Raw genomic sequence first — 27405 nt, forward strand, 5'->3', positions numbered from 1 at the left:
GCCTCAGCACGCACACATCCTCTGCGATCGCTGCAGGAAGAAAATAGATTTGATTTCCTTGAAAATGAACAAAAGTTGATGATGTTGAACAGATCGACTCTAACCTGCAAGAAAGTTGTGGTTGCAGCTGAAGTGATCGCACTGTTCTGAGGGTATTTTTACACCTTGACCTAATGTTTGATGGTGACAAGTGATAAAAAAAGAGCACTTTTCTGCAAGTGATGAATAATCTGCACACTTTAGAAGTAACCTGCCTGCTGTATCTGTGGAGCGGTACAACAAATCGACCTTCCCTCTGGTTTAATTAGAGCACATTGCCCATCACCTCCAACATTTGTCTCCCTCTGTCATCTTCCCTGGCGTTTCATCGTGTGTACAAAGGGAACCCAACAGCTTTAATTTGAGATACGATGATTATTAATTAAGGCGATGCTTGTCCGTGTCTCAGTGCGTCAGTGAGCGGCCCTGAAAGCCGGTCTTTGATCGCAGCTCTTGTTTGATGTGCGTTGTCTGTTTGAGGCAGAGACTGAGGCTTGTATTCTTCAATGGCGGGCCAAATGGACCAGGAAATCTAACGTAGCCGGACTTCAACAGCCACACACAAGTAAACAAACGTTACGTTAGAGAAACAGGAACACACACTCAAGACTGATGTATTCTTACTTTCCTTGACAGCGTTATTCATTATAAAGTGACACTTACGACCTCTGTCGACCCAACTTACACCATCCCCGACCGCTTCCTATTGAGTTATAGTGGCCTGTTGCGAAAAACAAAGACCCAGTTTATACAGTGGTTGTACTACAGAGAGGGGTACACGTTACTAAACATGCAGAATAATGAAACATTAATGTCTCATTTGTTTGGCTTGGATAGGGGATCACAGATGGAAGAGTCTCTGTGGCATAAATCTCTGCACATGATGACGTCAGATGAAGATGAAAACAGTGTTTGTGCTCTATTTTTCAGTTTGCCTTCACAGGCATAGGCGTCGCTGCAAGAGCTGTTGGATTTTCAGGAAATCACCATGGTGCTATCAAATCTAAAGGGACTGTTCAAGACCGAGTTCCAACATTTGTAAGTGTCACCTCGGGACAATTTCCAGCCCCGTTTGTGGAAACCAAAACGGGTATTTTAAGCCAAAACCATGATGTTTTCCGAACCCTAACCAAGTGATTGTTGTGCCTAGACCTAACCAGAGTCTAGGTACAGCACCTAAAGAAAAAGTTGCAACATAATGTTCGAGCGACTGGGTCAGCCTTGGTTAGAAGACAAGATGGAAACCATAGAAGCGGTGCACAGGCATATTTAGACCACAGCTTGCTGAGTATAGGGAACAAAACATTTTCTTCAAAGGACAAAACTGTACCTGTGATAATCTAAACCTTAGACACATATATCCTGTTTGCATTGTGGAGTCGAGACAACAGGAAATTATTTTGTCTGAATTGTTATTTTTCCACAGGAGGAGTTCGATTTAGACCAAAGCTGAGTCATCTGAGGCTTGATCGAATCTCACTGGAGAAATGAAGACAAACTGCTGAGAAAAGGGTTTTATAAGCTCTGTTTACCATTTGATGACACTACCCCACACAGAATATCCTCCTGTTGTGTATTTCCATGTAGCCTACTACACATAAATAGCCGACTATTTTTAGCATTTGAAGAAACACCTGCTTGAAACTTTACATGATGTGATAACAGCATATTTATATGCAGCTTGTGCAAGTATCCGTATAAACACGCCCCGTGGCAGACGGGTTAAAAAAAGGCAAAAACATAAGGAAAATGACTTGAGACTGTATTTATGATATATGTTATATTTCCAACATGCAGCCTCTTTTCACAATAAAAGCAAAATGAGTCTGATTTTGGCTGTTGAGCGGTCATCATATGAAAAAAGGAGATCAGGATATGTAAGGTTCGCAGCTACTCTTCCTCCTGAAGATGTAAACCTTTAAAAATTCCCAAATATACAGTGCCACTTTAGAAAAAGACTAGTTTTTCCTATAACAGATGGACACTGTCGCTTTAAATGTTTCACAAACAGACAAAAAGATGATTTTCATGTACTGTACAGCAAACTGAAGCCCTGGGAAGATCAGTAAGCTCTTACTGTGCAGTTAAAAAATGTCCAAAGTTGTAATAAACCTCTGACCCCGTCCTTCATTTGGCTTCTTATTTACATCTGTAGTCAATAAGTAGTGATCCTTGCTTGTTTACAGGCAGTAATCAGTTTTCTACCTTAAACGTGACACTTCATGACGTGATTTGTGAGGACTTTTGAACCTTTTAAATCCCCTTTGAACAGTTGGTGGTCATTACCTCACAAGTTATAAATATATAAAGGGAAACATAAAGGCTAATTTCAGCTGATTCTGTTGAGACCGGTCATAAAAGCACTCGTGATGCGTGACTTCCCTCTGAGACTGACGTGTTTGAGGTGTTGTCAGCTGAGTGTGGCTTTGTCCTTTTCGCCACTGAACTTCTGGTATCTTTTAGTAAATGTTTCACAAACAGGACTGAGTACGACAATTAGGGGCCTATTTTTTTGATTCATACTCATTTTACAGCAGCAGGACTGTGTGTGTAGGATTCATGTAAATATATTTCAATGCCAGTGATCATTGAAATGATGAACAGTGCAACAAGGCAGCTCATTTATGTGTTTTTAATCAATTTTGGACAACACTGAGGTTCAGTGGCACAAAGAAATGATCATCATTTGCTGGTTTTGGCCTTTTTTCCTATTTTTAATGCTGACTTCTATTGGTTGAATTGAGATCTATGACTAATTCTTCTCATACACATCAGAACTGGTAAAACATGTTCAGCATAACAAAATGAACTGAACCATATGGACACACACGTATCCCACACACACTGCAGGGCCCATGCAGTCTCTGATCTTGTTTACCTGATGCTGGCTGCATGTGAAACGCTGACATCATTGCCACACCATAAAATTCACAACATGCTCCCGGGGAGCGATGATGTATTCTCTCTCTGGGCTGTGTTGGTAACTTCTCTATTAAACGGTCAGCCAATAAAAGTGCAGAGGAAGCAGCGCTCTGGACCAATGGCGCTGCTGCCGTCATCGGTCGCCGGTTCGCTATTTGTGTCGGCGGCGCGCTGCTGCTGCGACAAGCTCGCGACAGTCCACCAGAGCGAGACCGGAAGTAGGAGGGAAATATGTATAATACACAACTCTTCAGAAGTCAGTGATACAAATCTACCATCTAGTATAGATATAAGGCTGTTTTTTTTTTCATTTTGCAAAGGATTTAAAGATCAACAATATCTGAAAAGAAAAAGACAACAACACAACAAACAAACAAACAGTGGCTGCTCAGCATCTGGCACCAACAGGGGGATTGATGTTGATATATTTCGAGGGATCAGGTGCTTCCAAGTGGTTGAGGTTTACCTCTTGAAAGCCTGCAGCAAAGTCACTAAAAAGCAGCACTGTATAGAAATACCACTGTGTAAAAATACTCTGTTACGAGTAAAAGTCACAGATTCCAAAAAACAAAAACAAAGTATAAGCTTCATAACGTAGCTGAAGTATCAAAAATAAAAGTCATCATCATGTAAAATGACTAATTTCAGAATAATTTAGCCTATATTATATTATTAGATTATATGAAAGCATCACTTTAATTAACTAAATAAGATATTGACAGTATTTACATGAGGTGCAAAGTAGCATTGAGGTAAGTTGGGTTGTGCGACCTTTAAAAACAATTTTTAAGTGCTTGGATTTTACTTGAGGATTTCCATTTTAGGATATATTATACTGCTATTTTTTTTAACCTATTCTATTTTAGCCTACTTTCCTATTTCTTTACTTGTTTTAACGTTTTGTTTTAATGTATTTTAAATGCAATTTTTCATTTCTTTTAATGTAATTTTTATGTCCCTGTAAAGCACTTTGAGTTGCCTTTTGTCTGAATTGTGCTATAACAAATAAACTTGCCTTGCTATTACATGACATAGGAAACGGTTGTACTTCTTACTTTAAGAGGATGCACCCAGTTAGTTTGTGTTTTAGGAATAAACGACCTGGGAGTGAGGAAAGAAGTAGCACCCTAAAACATAGAGGCAAATAAATGTTTTCCCAGCTGTCAACATCAGTTTCTGAGCCCTTGCGTCACTCTTAACACCCCATGCTTTTATTTAGAAGGTCACAACCGGAAATGCGGCGTTCCCTTGCAGCCAGCTCCACACAAACAAACTTCCAGGCTGGGTGGATCAACCGACTGACGTCTCCCCTCTCCCTCCCTCCCCTTCAGTTTTGATTCAGTCAAATCATAGCGACCTGGCAGCCAGACTCAGTTACATGCGTCTTTCCGTTAGAGAGCTAACAGCACCGTCCGTGTCCGCTTTTTAAGCCCCGGGGAAAAGACGAGAAACACCTGGGGAGGGAGTCGTCTCCTAACCGAAGCCAGCTTAACGAGCAGCAGCAGCAGCGACCCCCGAAAAAAAAACACACAGAAATGGACGAAAAGGCGTTTACGAAAGAAATTGATCAGTGGATCGAGCAGCTCAACGAATGCAAGCAGCTATCGGAGGGACAAGTGAAGACATTATGTGAAAAGGTGAGACATGTTTTTAAAGAAATCCCTCTCCTGTAACTCCCAACTTAACTGTCAACGTCTTCCCTCTCCTTCCCGACGCCTTCCAGACATTCTTAAAATGGCGTCTATAGTGTACATTTCACTGCGCTGTGCGTATATTTGACAGTCATTAGGCTGCCTTTTTTCTGGGTGTGTAAGTCGTTGCCAGTCGGATATGACTGGATATAATTGATTACGAGCACATGTCGTCGTTTCGTGTGGGTTTACCAGCCAGGAATGGTCAGCCATACTGAGGATTCAAGTCACATACCACATTTACTGCCTCCCACATTCAGACTGTCAGAGTGACCTGTAGCATCTCTTTCAGCTAGCTAGCTGTGGCAGTAAAAGTCCACTCAGGGTTTAATTCAAGTGTGACTGACTGCTTAGTTACTGTACATTTTTTTGTTTAGCTTCTTTAGGTACGAGGTAGAAGAGGAAAAGATGGGTGAATGTTGGTATCAAACACAGTAAAAATATATGGGAAAAACTATTGTTTTATGCCTCTATATACTGAAAGGCTTTATATTAATGTGATGTGCAGCTAATTGAAGCACCTAAAAGGTTGCTAAACTCTTACTGTGCAGTTAAAATGTGGGTGAAGTCCTTCATGCATGTGTGCTACACGTTGACTCTGAGCTAGCTGGGGAAAAAAAGTTGCAGTAAACCTCTGAAGCTGACCTCCATCTAGCTTCTTATTTACATCTGTCGTCAATAAGTAGTCAGACTGACTTGTCGACTAGGCCATAAAGTCATCAATTTTCAACCTTAAACATGACACTACATGGTGTCATTGTGTGAAGACGCATCATAACACTGACCCTGTCCTCCATCTAGCTTCTTATTTACATCTGTTGTCAATAAGTAGTGAGAATGCCTTGTTTACAAGCAATAAAGTAATGCATTTTTAACCTTGAACATGACACTACGTGATGTCATTGTGTGAAGACACATCATGGGAGTAATGAGTCTGACTTTTGAACCTTTTTAACCCTTCGCTCATGTTTCTTGTTTCACATATCCATGTAAAGGACAGTTGGTGGACATGGGTACAGGGAAACATAGAGGCTAATTTCATGCCTGTCTTTTCCTCTGACACTGCTGTCTTTGTGGCTTTGACCTTGTTGCTGAGCCATGGACTTTTAACTGACACACTAGCACACACGTCCAATATTTTCAGCAACCAATTCAGGTTTTTTGCTCTACTTCTGCTTCGTCTGATGATGACTGGCCAGCGGATTCTGCAGACTTCTCTGGTCTGAGCTGGTGCTTAACCCCAATCTCCTCAACGTCCTTTCTGCTCAGACCACCTGCTGATCCAGTTTTAGATTTTTGGGCTAAAGTGGCAAATTTCACCCTTAAACTCTTAAACACAGTTTTTACCCGAAAATGCAGCAATTTATTAAAACTAAATTGTTCATATTTTGCTTAAACATTCCATAACGTCCTACCCCCTTTATCCAAAGCACGATGTTGTTGCTGCCTTATGTCATGTCTCTGTTGGACCGACGGCTCCAGTCTGTGGTGGTGAAGTTCACTGTACATGTTTCTGGCATCCCAGATTTTAAATCTGCCGTTACGCTCGACGCTGATAAGGGAGGCTAAATCTGGACAGATGTTTTTTTTTTTATTGCTATTTGCCAAATCCGTTTTTCATTCTTTAGTGCAGCTCTGTCCCTTGTAGCTCGTAAAGGGGCTGAAAAGCTAGGCCTACTACCATGTTTGGAGTGCTTTGCGCTCATGGTTAATGGCATGCTATTTTCAAGTGCGCCTTAAATCCAAGCATTTTTTCTCATATCTGATATGGTCTGTTCCAGTTGTGTAACATGCTCTAAAAGTTGTATGTTTATGATGACTTGAAGATGACAGCTGTGTCTTCTGAAGGAAAATGTCAGTTTTTATCTGACCTATTTTGGACTTCACTGATATACTCTGACATATAGCTGTCTTGCAAAGCTACAAGTGTTATATATCCACAGAGAAACACTTAAAAAACAACTTAGATCAGGGCTGCTCGAAGTGTGTGGCCAGCAGTAGGGATTGATTTGGTCTGCCAGATGTTCCTTTTTTAAAAAAAAAAGAAAAAGAAAATTATAATATGGATGGCTTACTTTTTTCTCACTTGCTTCTCAGGGCTTATACCATATAGTACCATTTTTGTATTGTTACAATACAACACTGTAGGTGCTTGCCTTTGACCTATGGTCCACTGTTAAGTTTCAGTTTGGGCATCCCTGATTTAGATGCAGGAACTGCAAAAATAATGTTGTGTTTTTCTTTCCTGTTCCTTTCAACTTCCTCCAAAATGCAACAGAGATGCCATAAACGTAGCCTAGAGGAAACAAGGACAGCTGCAGTTTCCTCACCCCAAGGCTGCATCATTGTCACAGCTAACACGAGCTCATAACTGCTCCAAACTCCAAACTACTGTCTAACTGCATGTACCAAACCATCCATCAATGTGACTTTTGTTAACATATTCTGCAGAATGCACCTACACAACATCCCCCCCGATTTAAAAATAGCAGAGGATATGATTGATTTTTGGGTTGCATCACTAAAACAACCAAAGCCATTGTTGCTGAGGGGATCAGAGTGTGTGACTCAGGATTACACTATTCATAGTGAGTCAGAGAGCGGTCGTCTCTGTTTTGGGATGTATGGGGGTGGGAAGGGATGAGATGTGCTGTGTAATCTGTCCTTAGTCTTTTCATTTTCGCTTTCCAGCTAGCTAAAAAGGCGAACATACCAGAGTCTGTCTGGCGGCCAGTGTGTGGGGATGAGGGAATACTTAAACGTCTTAGCTTGTTCTTCGTGATCAGTGCAAATTTGTCAGTTCTCAGCATTGCAGTGTTTTTCCCTCTCCAGGCTATAGATTTGTTTGTTTGTTTGCAGAGTAATGTTTAATAGTGAAATCTTGACGCCATGTTTACATTAAAGGACTGCAGACAATGCTCTGTTCACTGGAAATTGGTTTTATGTTCCTGTCATTGCACAGAGTAAATTTAATTAAACTCACGAAACGTGCCTCAGACGGAGGCGTATCCTTTTCATGGTCTTTAGTTTTTCTTTCTGTTCAAAAATAAACCTTTTGAGAGTTACATAACCATCTAGACATGTTCACCTGTAAGTCTGAAGCCCTGTGTTGTTTATATCTCGTTTCATTTGATTTCCTTATGCGGCACTGCTTGCTAACCATTGCGGTTAGATCCAGTTCATTTATCTTGTATTTCTTGAGTCAAGTAAATCATATATTAAGGGTTTCACACGTGAGAGATTTATAAAAGGCAGTACATGGTGCAGAGGACAGCAATGGTACAGAGGCATAATGAAAGATGGGGAAAACTGTGTTCTGAGTTTCTTTTCAAATATTAATTTCATATGACATCACGTAAAGTGTGTCAGGCTGATGTAATAATTTGGTCATGAGGCGATATGTTGACCCACTTCCAGTAGCTCAGGTCCCCTGAATGACCTCGGTCTATGTTCAAACCAGTTTGATGCAGCCAGTCAGGGCTGCAAATAAAGCTCTGTTTGCCATCTGAGGTCACGGATTTACTCAGAAAAATGAGTCAGTGAGAAGGACTTGTGATGGTTTGCGCACCCACAACAACATCTGATATATTTAACTAAACTTGCATTGCTTATTAATGAAGCAGAGCGGAAAGCCGAAGATAGTGTAACCCTGATATCACAGACATCAGATGAAAGTATGCTTCAATACAACGACCTCTGCGAACACCAAATCACTGACATTGGCAAAAGGTTGTTAATTACAGCTGGGGAAAATAGACTGCCATTATCTGGCTGGTGCTGATGTTCTCTCTGATTATAGTGCTGTTGTCAGGAAGAAGCTTGACTTTTAACTACCATAATCATTTTGAGTGAGGTCACTGTTGTGGTTGTAGTTTTGCCTTGTCGTCAAGCTTAATTCCCCCCACGTCGTCTCCGGGAGAACCTTTGGCCGTGTTTAACTCTCTTTAATGAGATTATATTGCGGCAGCCGGGGGAAAATGCTGACTTTACTTCTCAGCACTCGGCTAAGCAGTTTGTTGACGGTGTGGCGGCTAACGTCTTGGGCATAGCTGTAATCTGGGCCGAGGTTCCCTCCCTAGTCCAGCCTCACTGTGGTATTTCTGCTACAGGTGTGGTCCCTACTTTGGGCGAGGTTCTTACGTTACCGCTGCCGTCATCCTTTTCATTCACAGCTGGTCTGGCATCCACAGTACGAGGTGTGACCCCAATTAGCATACTTCTTCTAGTTTTATGTAATATTACATCAGATAGAAGTTAATCCTGTTTGGTGTCTGGTTGTTCTCTGTGATGTTTTTGTTGGATTGTTTGTTACGTGATCATAACAACAAATCTTGTGAGGGATATTAGGTTTTTATAGGTCTAAAGGCAAATTATCAGGGTTTATTTACAGCTACAGGGTTATGAAGGTTGGTCTTGTGAGTGGGCAAACTAATAAGAGGATACGACAGAAAATATATAAAATTAGTGGTTAAATACAGCCCACAGAAGAAAAATATAACTTGTATCTGAAGTTGGCATTGAGCTGGCCTCCCACAAAGTGCAAGTTAAACAAGTAACGATCACTTTAGCTATTTTAGGAGTGGAGATATCTGATGTGTCACTGAATGCATTGCTCATTCAGTTCAGTGTTGGAGCCCAGACACACCTAACCGACAGCAGTGACGAAGGCCTGTGTCCCAGCCAAAAAGCTTCAGTAACAGACCAGATCACAGCTGACGTCAAACCAGAGCACTCCAGACTCTGTTGTTATGAAGGCAGCACTTCCATTTTATCACACCACTCTCACTAGAATAGCCACTTCTGAGCAAGAATATGTCTAATAAAAAAGTTGGGAAAAATAAGGACAGACTGCACTAAATGGGTGAGATCATCAGTTTCAACACGCTCAATCAGCTAAAAAGCCGCCAACAAGGGCCGACTATTGCCAGTGATGCAGGACACACGACAGAAACTGATGCGGCAGACGCTCACAGATGGCCCTGACATTGGCGGATGGCCGATGGCCTGGATAGTTGGCTTAATCAGACAGCCTTCATGCCTGAAAAGAAGCTACAAAAAAAATACCACAGCAATAATGCTTGGCAGGAAGATGCCAACAAAATCCGCTTTCACAGCACTATTTCCTTTTTTGGTGGGCTTCTACGTCTCTAGCCCAGAACAGCATCTTTCCTTGATTTCTAATCTACCATATAGTCTAAAATCATCATAGACCATGATGCAAAGGGTTCACTGTCCAACCTTAACTGTATATTTACTGGGCAATGGTAAATTCAGAGTGAATTGATGTTTAATTTAATAACATGTAACTGATATTAAAAGGAACTGAAGGTTTTCAACAGTGAATGTAAAGAGGATCACAGATGAGTGACTTCATGTTTGTTTATCCTCCCCTCATCTCACTCAAAGTGATTAGGAAGAGTGCATTTGAAAATATACTGCTGCTCCACTTTAATACCGGCCTGTATAATATTCAATCTGGTTTTACCCAACCACGCGCCCGGTCAGTCTGTCATCTGCAGCCCAGTGAAAGTTAAAAAGGCCTCCTGCCACATGGCGGTACTGGCACGTGGAGAATGTGTATTTCTGTGTAATATAGGTCAGCGTTGTGCAGCGCTGCAAGCCCGTCATGGTCACTCTGGGTCAGTCTCTCTCTGTCCCATCTGCTTCGGTGACGGGCCAACTTCAGCACTTTGTCACTGTCAATTATCTCTGTTTCTCACCCTGGTCTCAGTTGTTTTTAACGGTAAGGTGGAGGCTGCTTTTGGCTGTGAATGCACAGTGACCTTTTCTTTACGATCACGTCTCAATAATCCTTTGAAAATGGTCACTGAATAAAAAGTGTGCTTCTTTATCCCCTTTATCTTTTTGTGATTTTACAGATGCCTCACTCTGTCCCCTCCTCTTGCCCCAAGTGTGTCAGACATGTCTGGTGGTCATTCAGCTCAGAGCGTTTCTTTCTCAGCCTGAGGATTTATTTGCTTCAAAGCTCCTTAAAAGAGCTCATCCAGCTGACTGACCTCTTAGTCAGACCTGCTGAGCTAGACTGACTCCAGGAATAGGCCCTGTTGTGGGTCTCCAGATTTAGTATTGGTGCCGTTCAAAGATTTCCCACTATTTTTAGTTTTGTTTTAATCGGGAAAGCAAAATGATCTGGCAACTGCTGAGTGAAAATGATTAATAGGATATTCACGTGCCTTTCTGATGTTTAGATGATGCAAGATAACCTTTCTTCACTGCACATTGTTTCATCTGTGTGTGACTGTCTCTTGTCTGCATCAGCAGACAACAGTAGCTAAGTGTTTCCTCTCAAACACTAGCTGTAGGCAAGATACTGAGTCATACGCTGCTGCAGCAAGTTTTAGACTACGCCATGATGAATTCTGGGTAAAATGAACCGTGTCCAAGAAAAACATTTCTGACAGGTCCACTTTTAGATGTAGTGGCTGACTGTTGTGTTGCCATAGTCCTCTTGGCTATAATGGAGTCCTCTTAAAGCAATACTCGGAGGAAGGTTTCATCCAAAATCACTGCGACTGATTTCCTCTCTCTGCATTTGGAGCATCACAGTAATTGATTTAATGAATTGTTGCAGTGCAACCAGATCTGTCTTTCCAAGCACTGTAAGGCAGGCACACAGGAAACGAAGGACACACCCACCCACAGCGGGTACGGGCTTATTTCCTTGGAGAGATTATGGTGGCGATGTTGGGGGGGCTGTGTTGTAATCACTGTGTAGCATCTTAATGTAGACCCTGCTGGAGGCTGATGTGGAAAGTGTTCAGAGAGGTTGGCAGGAAATTGTCTGTTCCTGAAATAAAGATGGAGAACAAAGAATGACATAGAAAATTACAGTGTACACAGTATGTGATTACAGTGCAGGCTCACATGGATTTTCCTGCATTTCAATGAGCAAATCACAGCAAAATGGCTCACAGTACTGTTTAAAAAATGGACTTTTAAGATGATTTAAACCCCTGTGAAGTTTTCATGTACTATATTTTATTTTTCCTGCTTCATGACCTAAAGTTAAATGTGTGGTTTTTTTTTTTTTTTTATCTAGGCAAAGGAGATCCTAACCAAGGAGTCAAACGTCCAGGAAGTGAGATGTCCGGTGACGGTGTGTGGCGACGTACACGGCCAGTTCCACGACCTCATGGAGCTGTTCAAGATCGGAGGGAAATCTCCAGACACAAACTATTTGTTCATGGGAGACTACGTAGACAGAGGCTACTACTCTGTAGAAACCGTCACTTTACTCGTAGCACTTAAGGTAAAGCGGTGTTTGAAACGTCCACACACATTTGATTTGTTAGAAAACTGAAACTCTTTAACACACAGCTATGTTTTCCGCTTGTTTAAGGTACGCTACCGGGAGCGCATCACAATCCTCAGAGGGAACCACGAGAGCAGACAGATCACACAAGTGTACGGCTTCTACGACGAGTGCCTAAGGAAATATGGCAACGCCAACGTTTGGAAGTACTTCACAGACCTGTTCGATTATCTCCCCCTCACTGCCTTGGTAGACTCTCAGGTGAGAACACATGTCGGTTGGTTTACTTTATGTCGTGACAGAGTTTAACTTTGTATTTTAGAAAGTAACCGGTAACACTGCTAGTTGAGGAAATATTGGTTTGAGAGAGATGCTGACACTTTGCTCTCGTCCTTTCAGATTTTCTGCCTTCACGGAGGTTTGTCACCGTCCATAGATACATTGGATCACATCAGAGCACTGGACCGCTTACAGGAAGTGCCACATGAGGTAAAGATGATGATGGTGTGATATGTGTGTTTAATTTTCAAAAGCAAAGTTTAAAGCTGCTTCCTGGCCAGGAACATCAAAATTAAGTTCAACAAAACAACTAATCATCAACAAATGTTTGCAAAAGTCTGTAAATATTCAGTATGTTTGCAGTTAAACCTGATGGTGGGTGTTCAACTAATCAAAAGCAGACCTGCGTCTGTGTTTCCTCACTAACATGCTCCTCTTCCTCTTCGTCCTCCACAGGGTCCCATGTGTGACCTGCTGTGGTCAGACCCAGACGACCGCGGTGGCTGGGGCATCTCTCCCCGAGGAGCCGGCTACACTTTCGGCCAGGACATCTCCGAGACTTTCAACCACGCCAACCGCCTCACACTGGTGTCCCGTGCCCACCAGCTGGTTATGGAGGTAGGTGTCTGTATATCTGCTGCTGAGGTCGGCTTTAACAGTAAATAGACTTCCCAACCACCACTGCTACAGAAAACGATTAAACAAAAGGTTATGTCACCAGCTAGCGCCTTCACTCTGAATTCAACAACAGTTCAGATCCGTTTCATAGTAGCACTCTCTCATGAATTGTACATCTCCAGTGAATAATGCATCTGCTTCCCCCAGGGTTACAACTGGTGCCACGAGAGGAACGTGGTGACAATATTTAGTGCTCCCAACTACTGCTACCGCTGTGGCAACCAGGCAGCTATCATGGAACTAGACGACACCCTCAAATACTCATTGTGAGTATGACACAAACACTGGGATCATATTTAGCTCTGTGGATCTCAATCGCTGCTGAACTTTAAACTGATTGGTCAACAAATCTAATTTGTTTTTGTCTCCTTTTTATTTCTTTCTCTCACCAGCTTGCAGTTCGATCCCGCGCCTCGCCGAGGGGAGCCGCATGTCACCCGCCGCACCCCGGATTACTTCCTGTAAACTCTGACCTTTGACCCTTGTACAGTCAGGTCCGGTATTGCCATGATGTATGACCTTCAACCGATAACAACATGAATGAGGACGGGGGGAGGGTGGGAGACTGGGGGTGGGTGGGGTTACACAGCAGTGCACATTGTATATCCACACAAAGACCTATTTAAGCATTTAGCGAAAAAAACAATGTCTGTGTGTCTATAATGGACCAAACAGTGTGTGCCATAATCATTTCAATAATTAATGCTGAGGACTCGTATTGAAAATCTGCTCCACTATGTAAAACAGCAGTGATGTTTAAAGCTGCTGTAAGCGCCGTCGTCGTTTTAGCTAACTTCCTGTCCCCTCCCTCCTCTCTACGTTGACACACTTTCTTTCCTTCAAACGTTTTTCTTGCTCGGCCTGTCGAGTTCTCTGTCCTGATCGGATAAAGTGAGCAGGGCTTCCAGAAAATGTCTCTTTTACTGCATGATCAGGGGGAGAGGAGATGCGAGTTACTGACTATAACAGAATACAGGACTATTTAACACTTATTTTAAAAGTAAAACGGCGCTCACAGCAGCTTTAAATTCCTCATCCTGTACCTGTGTACCTGGACCGATGGCACCGAGGTCCAACATTACAAATCTGCTACTTTGAATGCGGCTGTCTGAACCCCACGTCATGGCTTATATTAAGGAGATCTGAACATGATCTGTTTGCACTTTTGTAAAAATCTAAAGAAATGTAACATATGTCAAAAGAAGGAGATTATTTCACACTACAGATGTTTTTTCTTTTTTGATTTTGTTTTTTAAAAATGACAAATAAAAGCCCCCATCAGGCGAGTTTCACACAAGGTTTCTTTTTGTCCTGCGTGACTTTTAAAGGGAAACATCTTCTTCTGCAGTCGCCCAGCTCGGTGTATATGATTGACAGATGATGGAGTGTTTCATCCACATCAACTCACTGACGCCCTCTGAACTACAGAGTCTGTATTAACCAAACCATTTCAGTAATAAAGATGAAGGTGGCTCCTTGACGTGACTGTGCTGTTTTCTTTCTTCTTTTTATGATCCTGCATGTAATGATAACTGGTGTAGCGGTCTGGCTTTAATGGTCCCTCTGCCCTGTTATTTAATTTCAAATTCAACCAACTGGAAGTGGGCCAGGTCACCAACCAGGGAGCAGTTCAGCCATCTGTGCCGCAGGTTCGCTGGCGGTTCAGCAATTGAGGAATTTAGTTCAGGATGCGTGTTTTGGGAAAGTTTACTCGCCTTCTGATGACCTTGTGTTATTGTTATGGTTACTGAATGTACATGTTTTCCCTCGTCTATTTTGAATATGCTCCTATTTTTCTAAACTGTCTGTTACTTGCTCTATCGCCCCTGAAAAAGAGATTTGAATCTCGAGGGCTTCCTGGTAAAATGAAGTTGATTTAGTTAAATTAATTGAATCGTATCAGGACAGCTTGGTTAATTTTAAAAAGGTCATTTTTTCATTATGAAATTATATTAAGATCAAACATTTGTATGTCTCCCACACACCAATGTCACCACTGAGGACTAAGCAATCTGACGTCATGAGTAATATATTTACAGGCGGATCACAAACCAGCTTTAAAGGTACAAACAACCACCAGCTGTTTATCATTACTGTAGTGTGTGGATGCTGTACTTGTCAATAAAAGAGTATGGCTTCATATAATCATCTGTATTTATCGGCCTGAATTTCACCAATACCGATAAATAGCCTTTAATGTAAATGTCCCAGTATCAGGCCGATACCACTAGTGTTAAACTGGGAACGGTTGCTTTCAAGTGCTCCCATAAATAGTGTAATTATGAGCGAAACTCAAAAAAATGCGGGCACAGTTTTAATGGATTTCAGAATGTGTCGTGTTTCACATGCAACGATGTGATTGACATTTTATTCAAGCACAGATATTATATATATACATATATTATGTGTTTTCCTAGTGTTTAATGTTTATTATTTTACTCATTTATTCAGAAAATATGAGCATGTTTAGCAGCTTAAATGCCTTGCTTTGCATCGAAAAGATAACAGCCACAACAACAAGAAAAAAACACTTTTAACACATTTATTATTACTTAAAAATGAAATTAGTGTCGCAACAATTAGAAATGTGGTATTCATGCGGTGAAAAACTAAGGAATACGAGCTTTCGAGGAGCCCGTGAAGGCACCACAGAATGAGCTGGAAAGGATGTGAGGAAACAGCGCCACCTGATGGCAGCTTATAGAGCAGCTGAGCATTAAATGCACTTAAATAAATACAATATATGAAAGAATACAGCTCAGTTATAGTAAACAAATGAAGTTGAATATTCATAAATAAATAAATAAATAAATAGATAAACTGTAAAAATAATAATAATAATAATAATGTCAAATTTTATTCAAGAACCAAAAAAAAAAAAAAAAAAAAAAAAAAAAAAATACAAATGGCGTGCAGGCTTTAAATGCTCATTAAAGATGGTAAAAGAATAATTCAGCTGGTCAGACATTAATGTTAAACAGTGTAAACCGGTTCACCTACAGGAAGCCAGCCTCCTCCCGGCCCCCTCCTCCTCCTCCTCTGACAAAGCGAGCGTCAGCCTCCGGGCGGCAGGATCACATTCACCCACCAGGTTAGTCCGGAGACTCCCAGCCGCTGTCGGTGCCTCCGCGTCTGTCAGGCCCTGCTGTTGACTACAGAGGAATTTCACCTCTGGATCCGAGTGAAAAACATTTACGGTACGCAGCTTCGCAAACCGGAACGCGTTTAAACGTTTCGGAAATTGAGTTTGTGACCATTTTGTTTACATCTTTGTTTGAATTGCCTCGGCTAAGAGGCCTCTCGGACGTCGCAAGGCGCTAGCGTAGCGTTAAAGCTAAGTTGCTAGCATTGTGCATGGTAATGCTAGCAGCCTGGTTAGCCTACTAATTAACCAACGTTAGACGCTTGTTTTGGTTGTAGAAACGCATGCAGGCATTGTAGCTGGACCGTAATACACATAATTAGTGTTTTGTGCATTAACGAGCATCCTTGTAGGTAGTTTGTTATAAAAGGAACCCAATAGCAAGCTAGCTACTTGATTAGCACAACCGTCGTTAACAGGTGGCTAGCTAAATGTATCGTTGGTTAGCTTGGAGGTTTATTGCATTTGTTAATAACAACGCCCACATAGGTAGCGTAAGGGCAAACTTGGTTATTTCTTCCGAGTGTATCTTTACTGTTGTAGCTAATTTATCATCAAGTATGTGTACTGTAACGTTTTATAGCATAGCTAGCGGAATAACAGAAACGGTCAGCTAAGCTAGCTATCGCGTCAATATTAGCTTAGCTAGGTATCTCGTAGCGTTATCAATGATCAGACGTGGATTTGGTGTCTGTGAGTGTAATGGTTTTTAATTGTTTTCACTCCACAGATAATGCCCACGATAAAACTACAGAGCTCCGATGGGGAAATCTTCGAGGTGGATGTTGAGATAGCCAAACAGTCGGTCACCATCAAGACCATGTTGGAAGGTACAACTTCTGAAATCACAAGAACTTTCTGTCCATTCTGTCACTTCACTGTTGACTTTGTGTGATATCTGATTACATCTTTCCTTTTGCATCAACTAAAGGACTTTTATTTTACTTAAAGAAATGTAAATATTGGTATTTATGTCAGACTGATGTGCCTTTCATTGATTGTTTGACAGATTTGGGGATGGACGATGAAGGAGATGATGATCCAGTTCCCCTCCCTAATGTGAACGCAGCCATCCTCAAGAAGGTACAGGACACACACACACACACACACACACTTCATATCACACATACCATGTGCACATACTTCTAATAATTGGTGTTCAGCAGGTTTGTTTTGTTAAAAATATAGGGTTGGTTTTGTTGTCACATGTTTTTTCATTGTTCTGATGGGCATTGATTGAACTTCAACACGTTGGAGACTGTAGTTTGTGGTAAAAGCGTGTGTGTGCTTGTGTTTCCCCTCCAGGTGATTCAGTGGTGCACTCATCACAAAGATGACCCTCCACCTCCTGAGGACGATGAGAACAAGGAGAAGAGGACGGATGACATTCCTGTATGGGACCAGGAGTTCCTCAAAGTGGACCAAGGCACCTTGTTTGAACTCATTCTGGTAAAAACACTAAAACACTACGCTGCATTTACATTCGTTAACCACAACCGGTACATGCCATCCCCATAACTGACCTGAACTTTAACCAAAAACAACATTTTATAACATAATCGTTAACATTAGTATGGACCAGGGCTGGGAAGTCCCCACGATGTTGAATTATTGACAGATACATGAATACAGCCACTAGAACAGTGTTTCCTAACCAGTGGTTTGGGAGAGTTGAGTCCACTTTCAGTTCTGTCAGTTAATAATTGGGTTTAGTTTGGTACTAAAGCCTCAAAGTCTTCCAACTGCATGTGATGTAAATATCAGAATCAGTTTGATTTCATTGTTTCCTGCCACAAGCGACACACTGTTCAGAGCCTGACTTACCTTTAATAATCTGTCACTGGTATTGTAAGCGTGACATGGACGAGGGGGACAGCAGATTCATGAAGTTGAAATGAGGAGTTATCTTTACTAAAACCTAAATAAGGTGCCAGCTGACTGGAGGAAGTTTGCCAGTTAGCTGGAAGTTTCGTCCTGCAAGTCTAACTGTTGTTGGCTGTGTTGTATTTCACTTCTAGCGGAGAAACATCTTAATATCAATATACAAACTACAAATATAGGAAGATGGGCCTGAGGTACATCATTTGTGTCCACGTCGTAACAGGATGCATATTTAACGGATTCGGTGTGAAAGCGAGTGTCCAACGTTTATCCAATGCTCCACTGCTTTTATGTATTTTATGCATTTAAATTTGAATTTTAATCAGATGAACAAAGCCCAGTGCTGTCATGTTGAACCTAAAGACCAAATCAGGACAACTTTATGATGAATACGAGCTCCTGCATCATCGAGTCCTTTCCTCAGTTCCAGTGCGGTCATAATGAAAATGTTAATATTGACATAAAGGGAGCACTTTGCTCAAATCCGTCCAAATGAATCATTCACAATGTTCAACCAGAGAGAGATCAGAGTGTCAGCTGACCTGAACTGAGTGCTGATTCAAAGTAATTGTATAATTTGATTTCTGAAGTTTAAAGTTGTGCCTCATGAGTTGAACGTGTGTTCACATGTTCCTCTGCTGTGGCTCATGTCAGTAATCTCTGTGCAGAGACGGATCTGTTTTCATTCGGTTAACGCGGCTGCTTAGCAATAGCTGGAAGACTCGGTGTTTGGGTCAGCTGCTGCAGGAGAGGTCGGGATTTAAACGTCTGTTTTACGGTGAAACCTCAGAGAGGGAGTTGTGTGTGATTTCAGTTGATCCTCTGTGGGCAGCGAGTGAATGTAAAACACAGCAGAGCACCGTGAAGGGAACCAAAGTCTCTCTGGGAGTGATTGGGAAATGGCTGCGGGACAAGCTGTCGGCCTCCACGAGGTGAAACACAAGTCGGACTGTCCGACACTCGAGTGTGATTAACCCCCGGCTGGTATTTATGAATGTGCTTACATGCACAGAGCGAGATGATGCTGGAGCGGCCACTGGGTGCTCGTTTGAGTGTCTGTAGGGTTCAGCAGGTGTTACATGATGTGATTTACTGGGACGCAGCAGCAGTGGAGTTAATGATCTCAGGTCAGTGTGTACACTGATGGCTCTGACGTGTTGCCTCAGTCGGGCGTAGAGCGGCGAGATACTGTTGAAATCAATAACACAGTATTGATTAGGATGTTCTCCGTTTGTGTGTCTAGACAGGTAAAGACTATATAAATGTGTCCGGCAGGAAGAGAGTGGACCTGATTGCTGGATTTCAGCGGTGGTAGCTCAGGATGACTCGACACGTGGTTTCTTTTTATTAGTGCTGTTTTGTTGATGTTTGGTCTCAGCACCTGCTTGTGCAAAACGCCGCAGCTGTGGTGAACTGGGTTAATAGCAGACTTGTGGGTCTTTTCTGCTGTTACTTCGTTCTCCTCTGTGCTATTAAAGCTAATCTCCTGCAAGAATTCTGATCGATCCCGGGACACCGTTGCAAAAAGAAAACCCGTCTGTGTTGCAGCACTTCAGTGTGTGAAGTCTCCTCAGATTTGACCTCTTGCTTCCCTTTTCATTCAGTTTATGGCTGAAATGTTTCCCAAACTGGTGAAGTTACCAAAACCACAGCAGCTGCCAGTGTTTTGTCTTTATTAACTGACAGCAGGACACCTGGTGTCACTTTCGTTGGTGACGGCTGGCTTGACAACTGTGTGGTTGATAATGTGATACCCGGTGGTGTCGAGTTATTACTGCCCTTTTGTAGAGTTGCTTTATTATCACCAGGCTCCAGTAAAATGTGTGTGGCGTGGTCTTTTTCACACGAGGTCAGTATAAGCTGATTTGCTTGAACTGCTCATCCCTGGTCATGGTAACTTTCCAGAGTTTAGTATCCGATAAACCTGAACCCTTCTGAATATAAATGTGTGAAAATAATTGAAATAAATCTTTTATTTACTGCTTTGAGATAACTAATCAATGGACAGTCTGTCCGTCTTCATGGATCTGTTGCTCAAACTGTCCTTCCTGGATATTGTGCCCATTGACGTGGTATCAATATGTGACCCATATCTGGAGAATGACATCTGGTCTCACACAGTATTCTCACCTGCTGTTAATCGGCGTCCTCCTTATCTCAGCTCAGCCTGAATTGTGATTGAATCTCAATGTGCAAATAGACAAACAAACATGGCGTTTACCAGGTCAGAGAAAGCCGTGGCACAGACGGGCTGTGAGTCACACCGGTACCTGAGAACGCGACGCCCACGTCGATGTAGCATCCTGTTGTTTTCTGTCTGCACGCCTGAATCGAATCATCAGAATCAAACCCTGAACTACAGCCGTAAAACTCAGGTGTTCGTGTGTCGTGGCGGCCTCTGCCGGCTGTATATTTTTTCTTTTGAAATGCTACAGGCGTCGCTGCTCCTCTTCATGTCATTGTTGTTTCTCCTCCCTTTCAGGCCGCCAACTATCTGGACATCAAAGGTCTGTTAGATGTCACCTGCAAGACGGTGGCCAACATGATCAAAGGCAAAACCCCCGAAGAGATCAGGAAGACTTTCAACATCAAAAATGATTTCACAGAGGAGGAGGAAGCCCAGGTAACGCTGCTCCATCACCACCTGAGTCACGTCTTTGTAACTATGCTCATATCGTTCATAAAACAGGCTTTTATTCCACGTTTCGAAACTCACTCCAGTTTTTTTTCCTTCCTGTCGTCCGCAGGTACGCAAAGAGAACCAGTGGTGTGAAGAGAAGTAAACGGGGAGGATCCTGCCAACACTACCACACTGAAAAAGGAAATGTCCCTGCTAACTGGTTGCACTGGCGTTGTTCATACTTGTCAATATTTACATTTAGTATATTTAGAGCCACGTACCCTTTCCCCTCAATTTCTGTGTACCAATAGCATGAACCATTTTAACTTGCCTGTGTGTCGTCATTAATTTAAATAAAAAAAGAGCTCTTTGTTTCCACACACGTGAGAAGAAAAACATAGTTCTGGTTTAATGGCTTTGTACCCTTCAAGATTAGAGGACACTCCTTTCATATTTTCCCCCCCTCTTATTATTATTATTAATCGCAATGGTTGTCTTTTTTACTGGACATGTTTTGTTTTTCTTTTAGGTTAATCGATTGAATAAAATGGCTTTTTTGACAATGGAAATGAAAGGGTGGATATTTTATCTTTGCTCTGTAAATGCATTTGTTCTGTGAAAACCTTGTTAAAGAGGAGAGGACGGGCTATTTAATAGGAAAAGTGAAGTTTAGGGTTTTTTGCCTAACGTCCTCTGGACTTAAAGTACTTGTGCGTTGTCACACAGCATTGAGTAACTAATTCCTAATTCATGTTGTATTGAATTGGAAACTTATTCTCAGATATAAGCTCTGATGCTGGCTTTTGGGATGATCAAACATGTATTGAAGGAGTAAAAATAAAACGTATAAAAACGTTGAGCGTTTGTCATTTTGTTTTTGTTTTTGGGACGTAGCGGGTGCAGACGAGACGTCTTCAACTACAGTAGGCATGGACAAGATATTCAAAACACTTTAATACATCAAACAAAAAACATGTAATACATCAGAGGCGTTCGAGGCTTTAAAAAAAACAAGACATCTTCAAGGCGTCGCCCCCAAAAATGAAACAAAAGCTATTTCTAGCACAAGAGCTCTCTCTGCTGGAGGAAACCGGTTCAGCTGTACACACAAGCATCGAGTCTCCGGTTCGTGTAAGCCGAGTGTTGAAGCTGCGAGAACAGTTAAAAAAAATTAAAGCCTTTTTTTTTTTTGATACATTGAAGTTGGAACATGCACAAATTGGAGAACACAAGATATCATCTGAACGCTGCTGTCGTCAGTAACACGTGACCGAGAAGAGAAGTTAAAAAAAAATCTGCACAAGAGGACAAAACACAAAAAAAATGTATTGCTTTAAGAACGGTAGAAACTAAAAGAATCCTTTTTTTTTTTGTGGTTATTTTACTCATTTTTTTACATAAAAACATATAAAAGTTTAATTATAATAGGGAATTCCAACATTTATAAAACTTTACAACACAATGCAATATAATAGTACCCATTTGGTCTCAGATTAGTTTTACGGAGCTGCAAAAATGTTCAGTCAAAAAAGGACAAACAGGAAACTTAAACAAAACCCCTCGCGTCTTTTTCTCCACCGGCAAAACATCCGACGTTAAAGAAATCACATGAGATCCATATAAAAATACCCGGAAACTGGGAGAAAACAGAACAACAAGTGTAAAGGTGATATAGCGGGAGTCTGACAGTCTGAAAGTGCCTAAAGGAAAATGTAATTCTGATATTTTTTTTACGTTTGTCATGTAGTTTTATTGAAATATTTGGTGATGCAGTGAAGCTGAAGTCGACCTGTCCCTCTCTGTAGACCTGAGCTTCTGCTGGTCGGGCTTTGAGCGATAGTGGAGTCAAAGTGTAACAATACTGTGACCTCTGAAGAGTCTCCTCACCTCCATACCTGAACTTCTCTCTGCCTCATTTTTCTGTCTGTGTTGTTGCTAAGAGCTCGTTTTACGATACATTTTCCTTTGTGATTGTCGTGGAGGTCAAACTCGGGGTCAGCTTACAAAATAAAACAAAACAAACAAAAAAAAGGAGCACCGAGGGGTTTTTAGAGTTGTGACATCATCTCTCAGGAGGCAGAGACGCGGGATGTTTTAATTGAGTTTAACTGCAGCAGATGGAGCCAAAGACCCACTGAGCTTCAGATTAACTCTGCCTCTGTACGACTGCGAGTCTTGGTGACTGTCACCAGTTCAGGAGGCTGAATCCTTCAGCGGACCACCAGACAGACCCGAGTGCTCCTCCACAACAAGCATTTCTCATACAAAATACCTGGGACACCACCTTAAAGGAGGCTTCACTGACCTCCTGAAGGATAAGTTCACCCAGAAATCTAAATCCAGTCATTATCTTCTCACCCCAATGCAAGTGGAAAGTCGGGTGAAGTCTCGTAGTCCACAAAACATCGCTGTGAAGCTCCAGAAATGTTTTGTGAACTACGAAACTTCACCTGACTTTTCCATCGGCGTGTCGGTGAGCATTTAACGACTTTGAATGAATTTTCATTTTCGTGTGAACTCGTCCTTTAATGATACATTTGGTCCAGAAATGCTGACTTTAGAGGATCCAGCCTCTGAACTGAGACGCAGGAAGCCTCTTGCTCTGGGGTCGATCTAGCAGAGGGGACACTTATCACACCTTCATCACCCACACCACCCAGAACGTGAGAGTGAAGGCAGGTGAGGGAGATGATCTTCATGGCTCTGGAGGAGGTGAACAGGGGTTATCAGGGATGTGAGCGGACCGGAAGCGATCACTGAGTCTCTGTTAGCACTTTGAGAGAAAGTCCTGCGGCCTTGGCGGCCGACAGCGCCGTCGTCGAGCCGTGCGTCTGCTTGCCGGACAGTTCCAGGTGTGCGTGGGCGTGTTTGGCCGCGGCGTGTCGGAGGTCGCCGCGCTTCCCGGCGGACTGCTGCAGGGGTAGGCGTGTTTGTGAGCGTGTGTTTGTCGGCGGAGACAAGGGGAGGCGTGATGACGGGGAGGCGGGCGGCGGGGAGCTGCCCGGTGAGAGGGGGCGCTGGTGCTGGTACAGACGGTGGCGGGCGGGGGACGGGGACGGGGGAGAGTCTATGGCACTTAAATCTGAAGAAGTTGGGCTGGGGCAGCCTCCTCCTTGAAGGTAGCGAATGCACTTCTTTTTCCTCCTAGGGACAGTCAGAGAGAGTTATCTGTGAATAAAGTGTGGATGGTAAACGTCAGCAGGCTTCAGTGAAGATGCATCATTCACACCGATGTCAATGAACACGGAGACACATGATCACAATGAACACACAGCAGTATTAGTGTCAGACACACCTCCTGACTAATGTTTTTATAGACTATCACTATCACATCATTTAATATTGGTGTTCTTTAAAGGAATATTTCAACATTTTTTGTGAAAAGCACCTACTTGCTTTTTTTTGCCAAAACGTTGATGAGAATATTAAAATCATTCTCATGTCTTTGCTCGGTCAGGAGGCAGTTAATGTAGCTTGTAGCAATGTAGCTTAGCATTATGGTTGTTGAAAATATATTTCTAAATGTTTTTATATCTCATCAAAAGCACTTTATGAATGTAGGAATCGGCGACAAATATTACAAATTTTGACAATATAATCGAGATATTGCATCAGTATTGTAAGGATGACTGTTGATACTTTACAAAATATGTGCACAATGAGTTTTATTTAGTTTTTTTATACAGGTAACCATCAATAATGTGGATATGACGACTAAGTTGGTATTAGAATGAGCAGAACCGTCTGGTAAATTCAGAAAATGACATCACTTTATTGTAATTCAGCCTTTCAAACCAGAAAGACACTCGTGCCATATCACTATAAGAAAACACAATATACAGTGTCATATTACAGTAACTATATATTATTGATATACTGCTATGCTAAGCCCCTAGCTTAGCATGAAGACTGGCAGCAGTGAGGAGCAGCGAGCCCGGCTGTCATCGCCTTCACGCTTCACTCTTTAACGTGTTGCATCTCGTTAGTTTGAAACGTACACAAACACGAATGTAAAAGCATCAATTTTGGACTTAAGTGGGAGAAACGTGCAGGAACAAGAACATCTCTGTGAGTTTTGTCGTGACCTCAAGGTTGCCAGGCAGCCAGTGGAGATGCTGCACAGACGCCCTTGTTAAACAGTTACAGTACATTACTCACTGTAAACCCGCAGATTGTGGGTTTTTAACACGTCTGTCTCCGTCCCAAATAAACAAACGAGATGTAACATGTGAGTTAGTGGAGCTTTAAAGGTGTTGGCACATGTGTCTGAACTTTGGAGAGTCGGGCTCGCCTTTTCCTCTTCCAGGCGAAATGCTAAGCTGAGATCAACACGTGGTGGCCTGTTTCTGATGATTTATAATCATACTATGACTTTGTTTCTGCTTTATTACAGGGAGAAAGACCTGAGATTGTTGCAATTTTGAGAAAAGGTCAGGGGAAAACACACAAATCAGGTAAATCTGGATACAAAGCTCTGACAGATACATGAGTTTCCTGTTTTCCTGTTTTAATTTGTGTTCAAAAATGATGAACCAGCTGGCTCAGGAACATGCTTGAAGAGAATAAACTGGGAAATTTGAACTTCAGGCTCGCTATTTCCTCCTGCTTCCAGTCTAAATGCTAAGCTAAGATTAGCACGGACACTAATAATGATGCCAAGAAAGAAAATAGGCGCGTTTCCCCAAAATGTTGAGCTATTTCATTATTTCGGAGCAGCGAACACCACTCAAGCTACTTTTTTTATTTTAGTACTATTAGTGTGAGACAATGAACTCAAACATCAACAGCGTCATGGTGATGGCGGTGTCCTCAACATTACAAGCACACCGAAAGTAGCACAAGTCAGGTGTTTCGGTTTTTCTGTCCACTCGGTGCACCGTCTCCCAGTTTTGCACCAGACACGCTGCAAACGGGAGTGACGCGCCGTGCTTTGGCGAGGTCTCAAACTTAAAAGCAGACTTTGTGTACCGCCGAGCGCAGCATCAAAGCAGCTAACAGGATCCCATGATCATTACCAGAATACGATATGAGTCACCAGGTTTAACCGCAAGGAAAGGCGCGAGGCCATATTCAGAAGAGACGGAGGGAGAGAGGGGAGGAAGAGTGCGATAGAAAGTGATTTCTAAAATGTCAGAGTTCACCATCAAAAGGCGCCTGTTACCACATCGCATGAATGGAGAGAGTTGAAAGCAGATGGGCATGAGAATGCCGTCAGAAGGCAAAGCTGCAGGGAGAGTGTGTGTGTGTGTGTGTGTGTGTGTGTGTGTGTGTGTGTGTGTGTGTGTGTTGAGCTGTGGTGATAAGGATTTGCTCTAAACCACATTCACCCCCCTTTGTTCTCACAAACCGAAACACACACACACACACACACACACACTAAGATTTCCATGACGTGATGGTGGGGAAGACGACGGGGTTACTACAGTGCTGTGGTGGTAGAAGCTTCTTCTGCAGAACCACACGGATCCCTGAACTCCTGCAGCGGCGCGCTCGTCTGTCGTCTACTGTAAATCCCGCTGTGACTTAAACAGAGCGGTCTGACGTGCTGACAGGCCCGGTTCTGATGATTTATATCGTATTTTTTTTACAATGTTTCTGCACCGTACGAAGAAACAGAGCTGAGGTTGTTGGGATTTTGAGGAAAAAGTCCATAAAAATACTTGAAGTAAGTCGCACATCGATGAATCTTGAGTTTTCTGGGTACTTGAACACTAGATTAATAATAAACTCTGTAAACCAAGTTTCCTGTTTTACTTTAATAACTCATGAAATGTTCCTCCAGCTGCTCGATGAGGGAACATTTCCAGCCTTGTTCACGATGACAAACAAGGAAGAAACGTGGCTGCTGACACACGTCGTCGACTTTTTTTTGCTACCGAGCTGGAATAAAGAAGATTTAACTGTTGACCTTTAACAACACGGGTCTTGCAAATTGGTAGTAATGGCTGCCGATGATGTAAGAGATGCAACTCAACAGGTTTGTAATGACTTCACGTTGGCTGCTTATTAGCAGAGCTCGAGCCTTGACCTGAATTTACAAGCTGCGGTAATAAAGTTAAATGTTTTTCCTCGTAGGAATGTCTGACTTTTGGGGCATTTAACGGCACGAACTCATTTGAATTCATAAATCTGTCTGCACACGTTTGGAGATGCCAGGAACAAGTTCTTGTGCCGTTTTCATTTAAGTTCTGTAATCGAGTCATCAGGAGGAAGCAGAGAAAGATACAGGTATGTTTTGGTTTTGAATACCAGCGAACCACCTTTGACCTTTAAGGCAAGACGTCACAGGAGAATAACAGCGAAAAGTGGGGGAAAATCCACGTTGACGCATCAAACAAGTCAAAGGTTTTTGGACCTGAAGAAAATCCTGATGCTGAATATAAAGATGTGGAGCCTGATGTGACTTTAAGCAACAAAATATAACTTCCTGGAGAAACGGTTTCATTCTCAGGTCGTCAGATATCGACACTTAGGGTTGGCATCGTAGGATACATTGATGCTGCAGGAGGAGTTTGATTTTGGGATGTTCTGACACTTTATGACCGTTTCTCTTGTTACTATAGAGCGACATATTTATGGTTAAAGTGCTTCAACGTGCAACAGAGCAGAAGGTTAGTGACAGACGGCATGCAGAGCTCGGGTTGGATTCCCAAACATTCATTGGAGGCAGAGATGTCTGGAGGCAGAGTTGAGTCAACCGTCAGCGGGTTGGTACGTTTTTTTTCCCGTAGTAAAAAAAGCAAAAGACGGGAGGAAACCAAAACGACCTCGTCTTCTTGTGAACTTGATCCGATTAAGATCATTACCACCTCCAGAGCAGCTCTGCCTCTGAGAAAATGTTTGAATAACTGTGACTCCATCAGGGGGAAGTGATCTGTGA

The 27405-nt window shown here is 42.3% G+C and overlaps 3 protein-coding genes across 9 annotated transcripts in view; 2 read left to right on the plus strand and 1 right to left on the minus strand.

Annotated features, from left to right (window-relative positions):
* Nucleotides 1-4218: 4218 nt before the first annotated feature.
* Nucleotides 4219-14362, plus strand: ppp2cab (protein phosphatase 2 catalytic subunit alpha b). Its single transcript, XM_084374059.1, has 7 exons — nucleotides 4219-4598; nucleotides 11713-11922; nucleotides 12013-12186; nucleotides 12325-12414; nucleotides 12661-12822; nucleotides 13030-13148; nucleotides 13275-14362. Exons 1-7 carry the CDS (start codon nucleotides 4497-4499, stop codon nucleotides 13345-13347), a joined length of 930 nt encoding a protein of 309 aa, XP_084230185.1. The 5' UTR covers nucleotides 4219-4496; the 3' UTR covers nucleotides 13348-14362.
* A 1504-nt stretch (nucleotides 14363-15866) lies between these two features.
* Nucleotides 15867-21384, plus strand: skp1 (S-phase kinase-associated protein 1). Of its 2 annotated transcripts, none has more exons than XM_084374661.1 (6): nucleotides 15867-15973; nucleotides 16755-16854; nucleotides 17034-17107; nucleotides 17330-17473; nucleotides 20388-20528; nucleotides 20653-21384. In XM_084374661.1, the coding sequence occupies exons 2-6, from the start codon at nucleotides 16758-16760 to the stop codon at nucleotides 20686-20688; spliced, it is 492 nt and encodes a 163-aa protein (XP_084230787.1). In that variant the 5' UTR covers nucleotides 15867-15973; nucleotides 16755-16757; the 3' UTR covers nucleotides 20689-21384. The 2 variants fall into 2 exon arrangements, with proteins under 2 accessions (XP_084230787.1, XP_084230786.1); XM_084374660.1 differs by having other exon boundaries at nucleotides 15931-16079.
* Nucleotides 21385-21459: 75 nt separating this feature from the next.
* Nucleotides 21460-27405, minus strand: part of tcf7 (transcription factor 7) — an 80251-nt gene continuing 74305 nt past the window's right edge. For 3 of the 6 annotated variants that reach the window (XM_084374371.1, XM_084374370.1, XM_084374369.1), the window contains one exon: nucleotides 21460-23669. In XM_084374371.1, coding sequence (XP_084230497.1) covers nucleotides 23279-23669 — 391 coding nt within the window. In that variant the 3' untranslated portion in view covers nucleotides 21460-23278. Of the gene's footprint in view, nucleotides 23694-27405 lie in introns of all 6 variants that reach the window. The other 3 variants (XM_084374374.1, XM_084374373.1, XM_084374372.1) reach the window with 2 other exon arrangements.

This window comes from Pagrus pagrus (assembly GCF_965226575.1).
Source record: "Pagrus pagrus genome assembly, chromosome: 14".
Lineage (NCBI taxonomy): Eukaryota > Metazoa > Chordata > Actinopteri > Spariformes > Sparidae > Pagrus > Pagrus pagrus.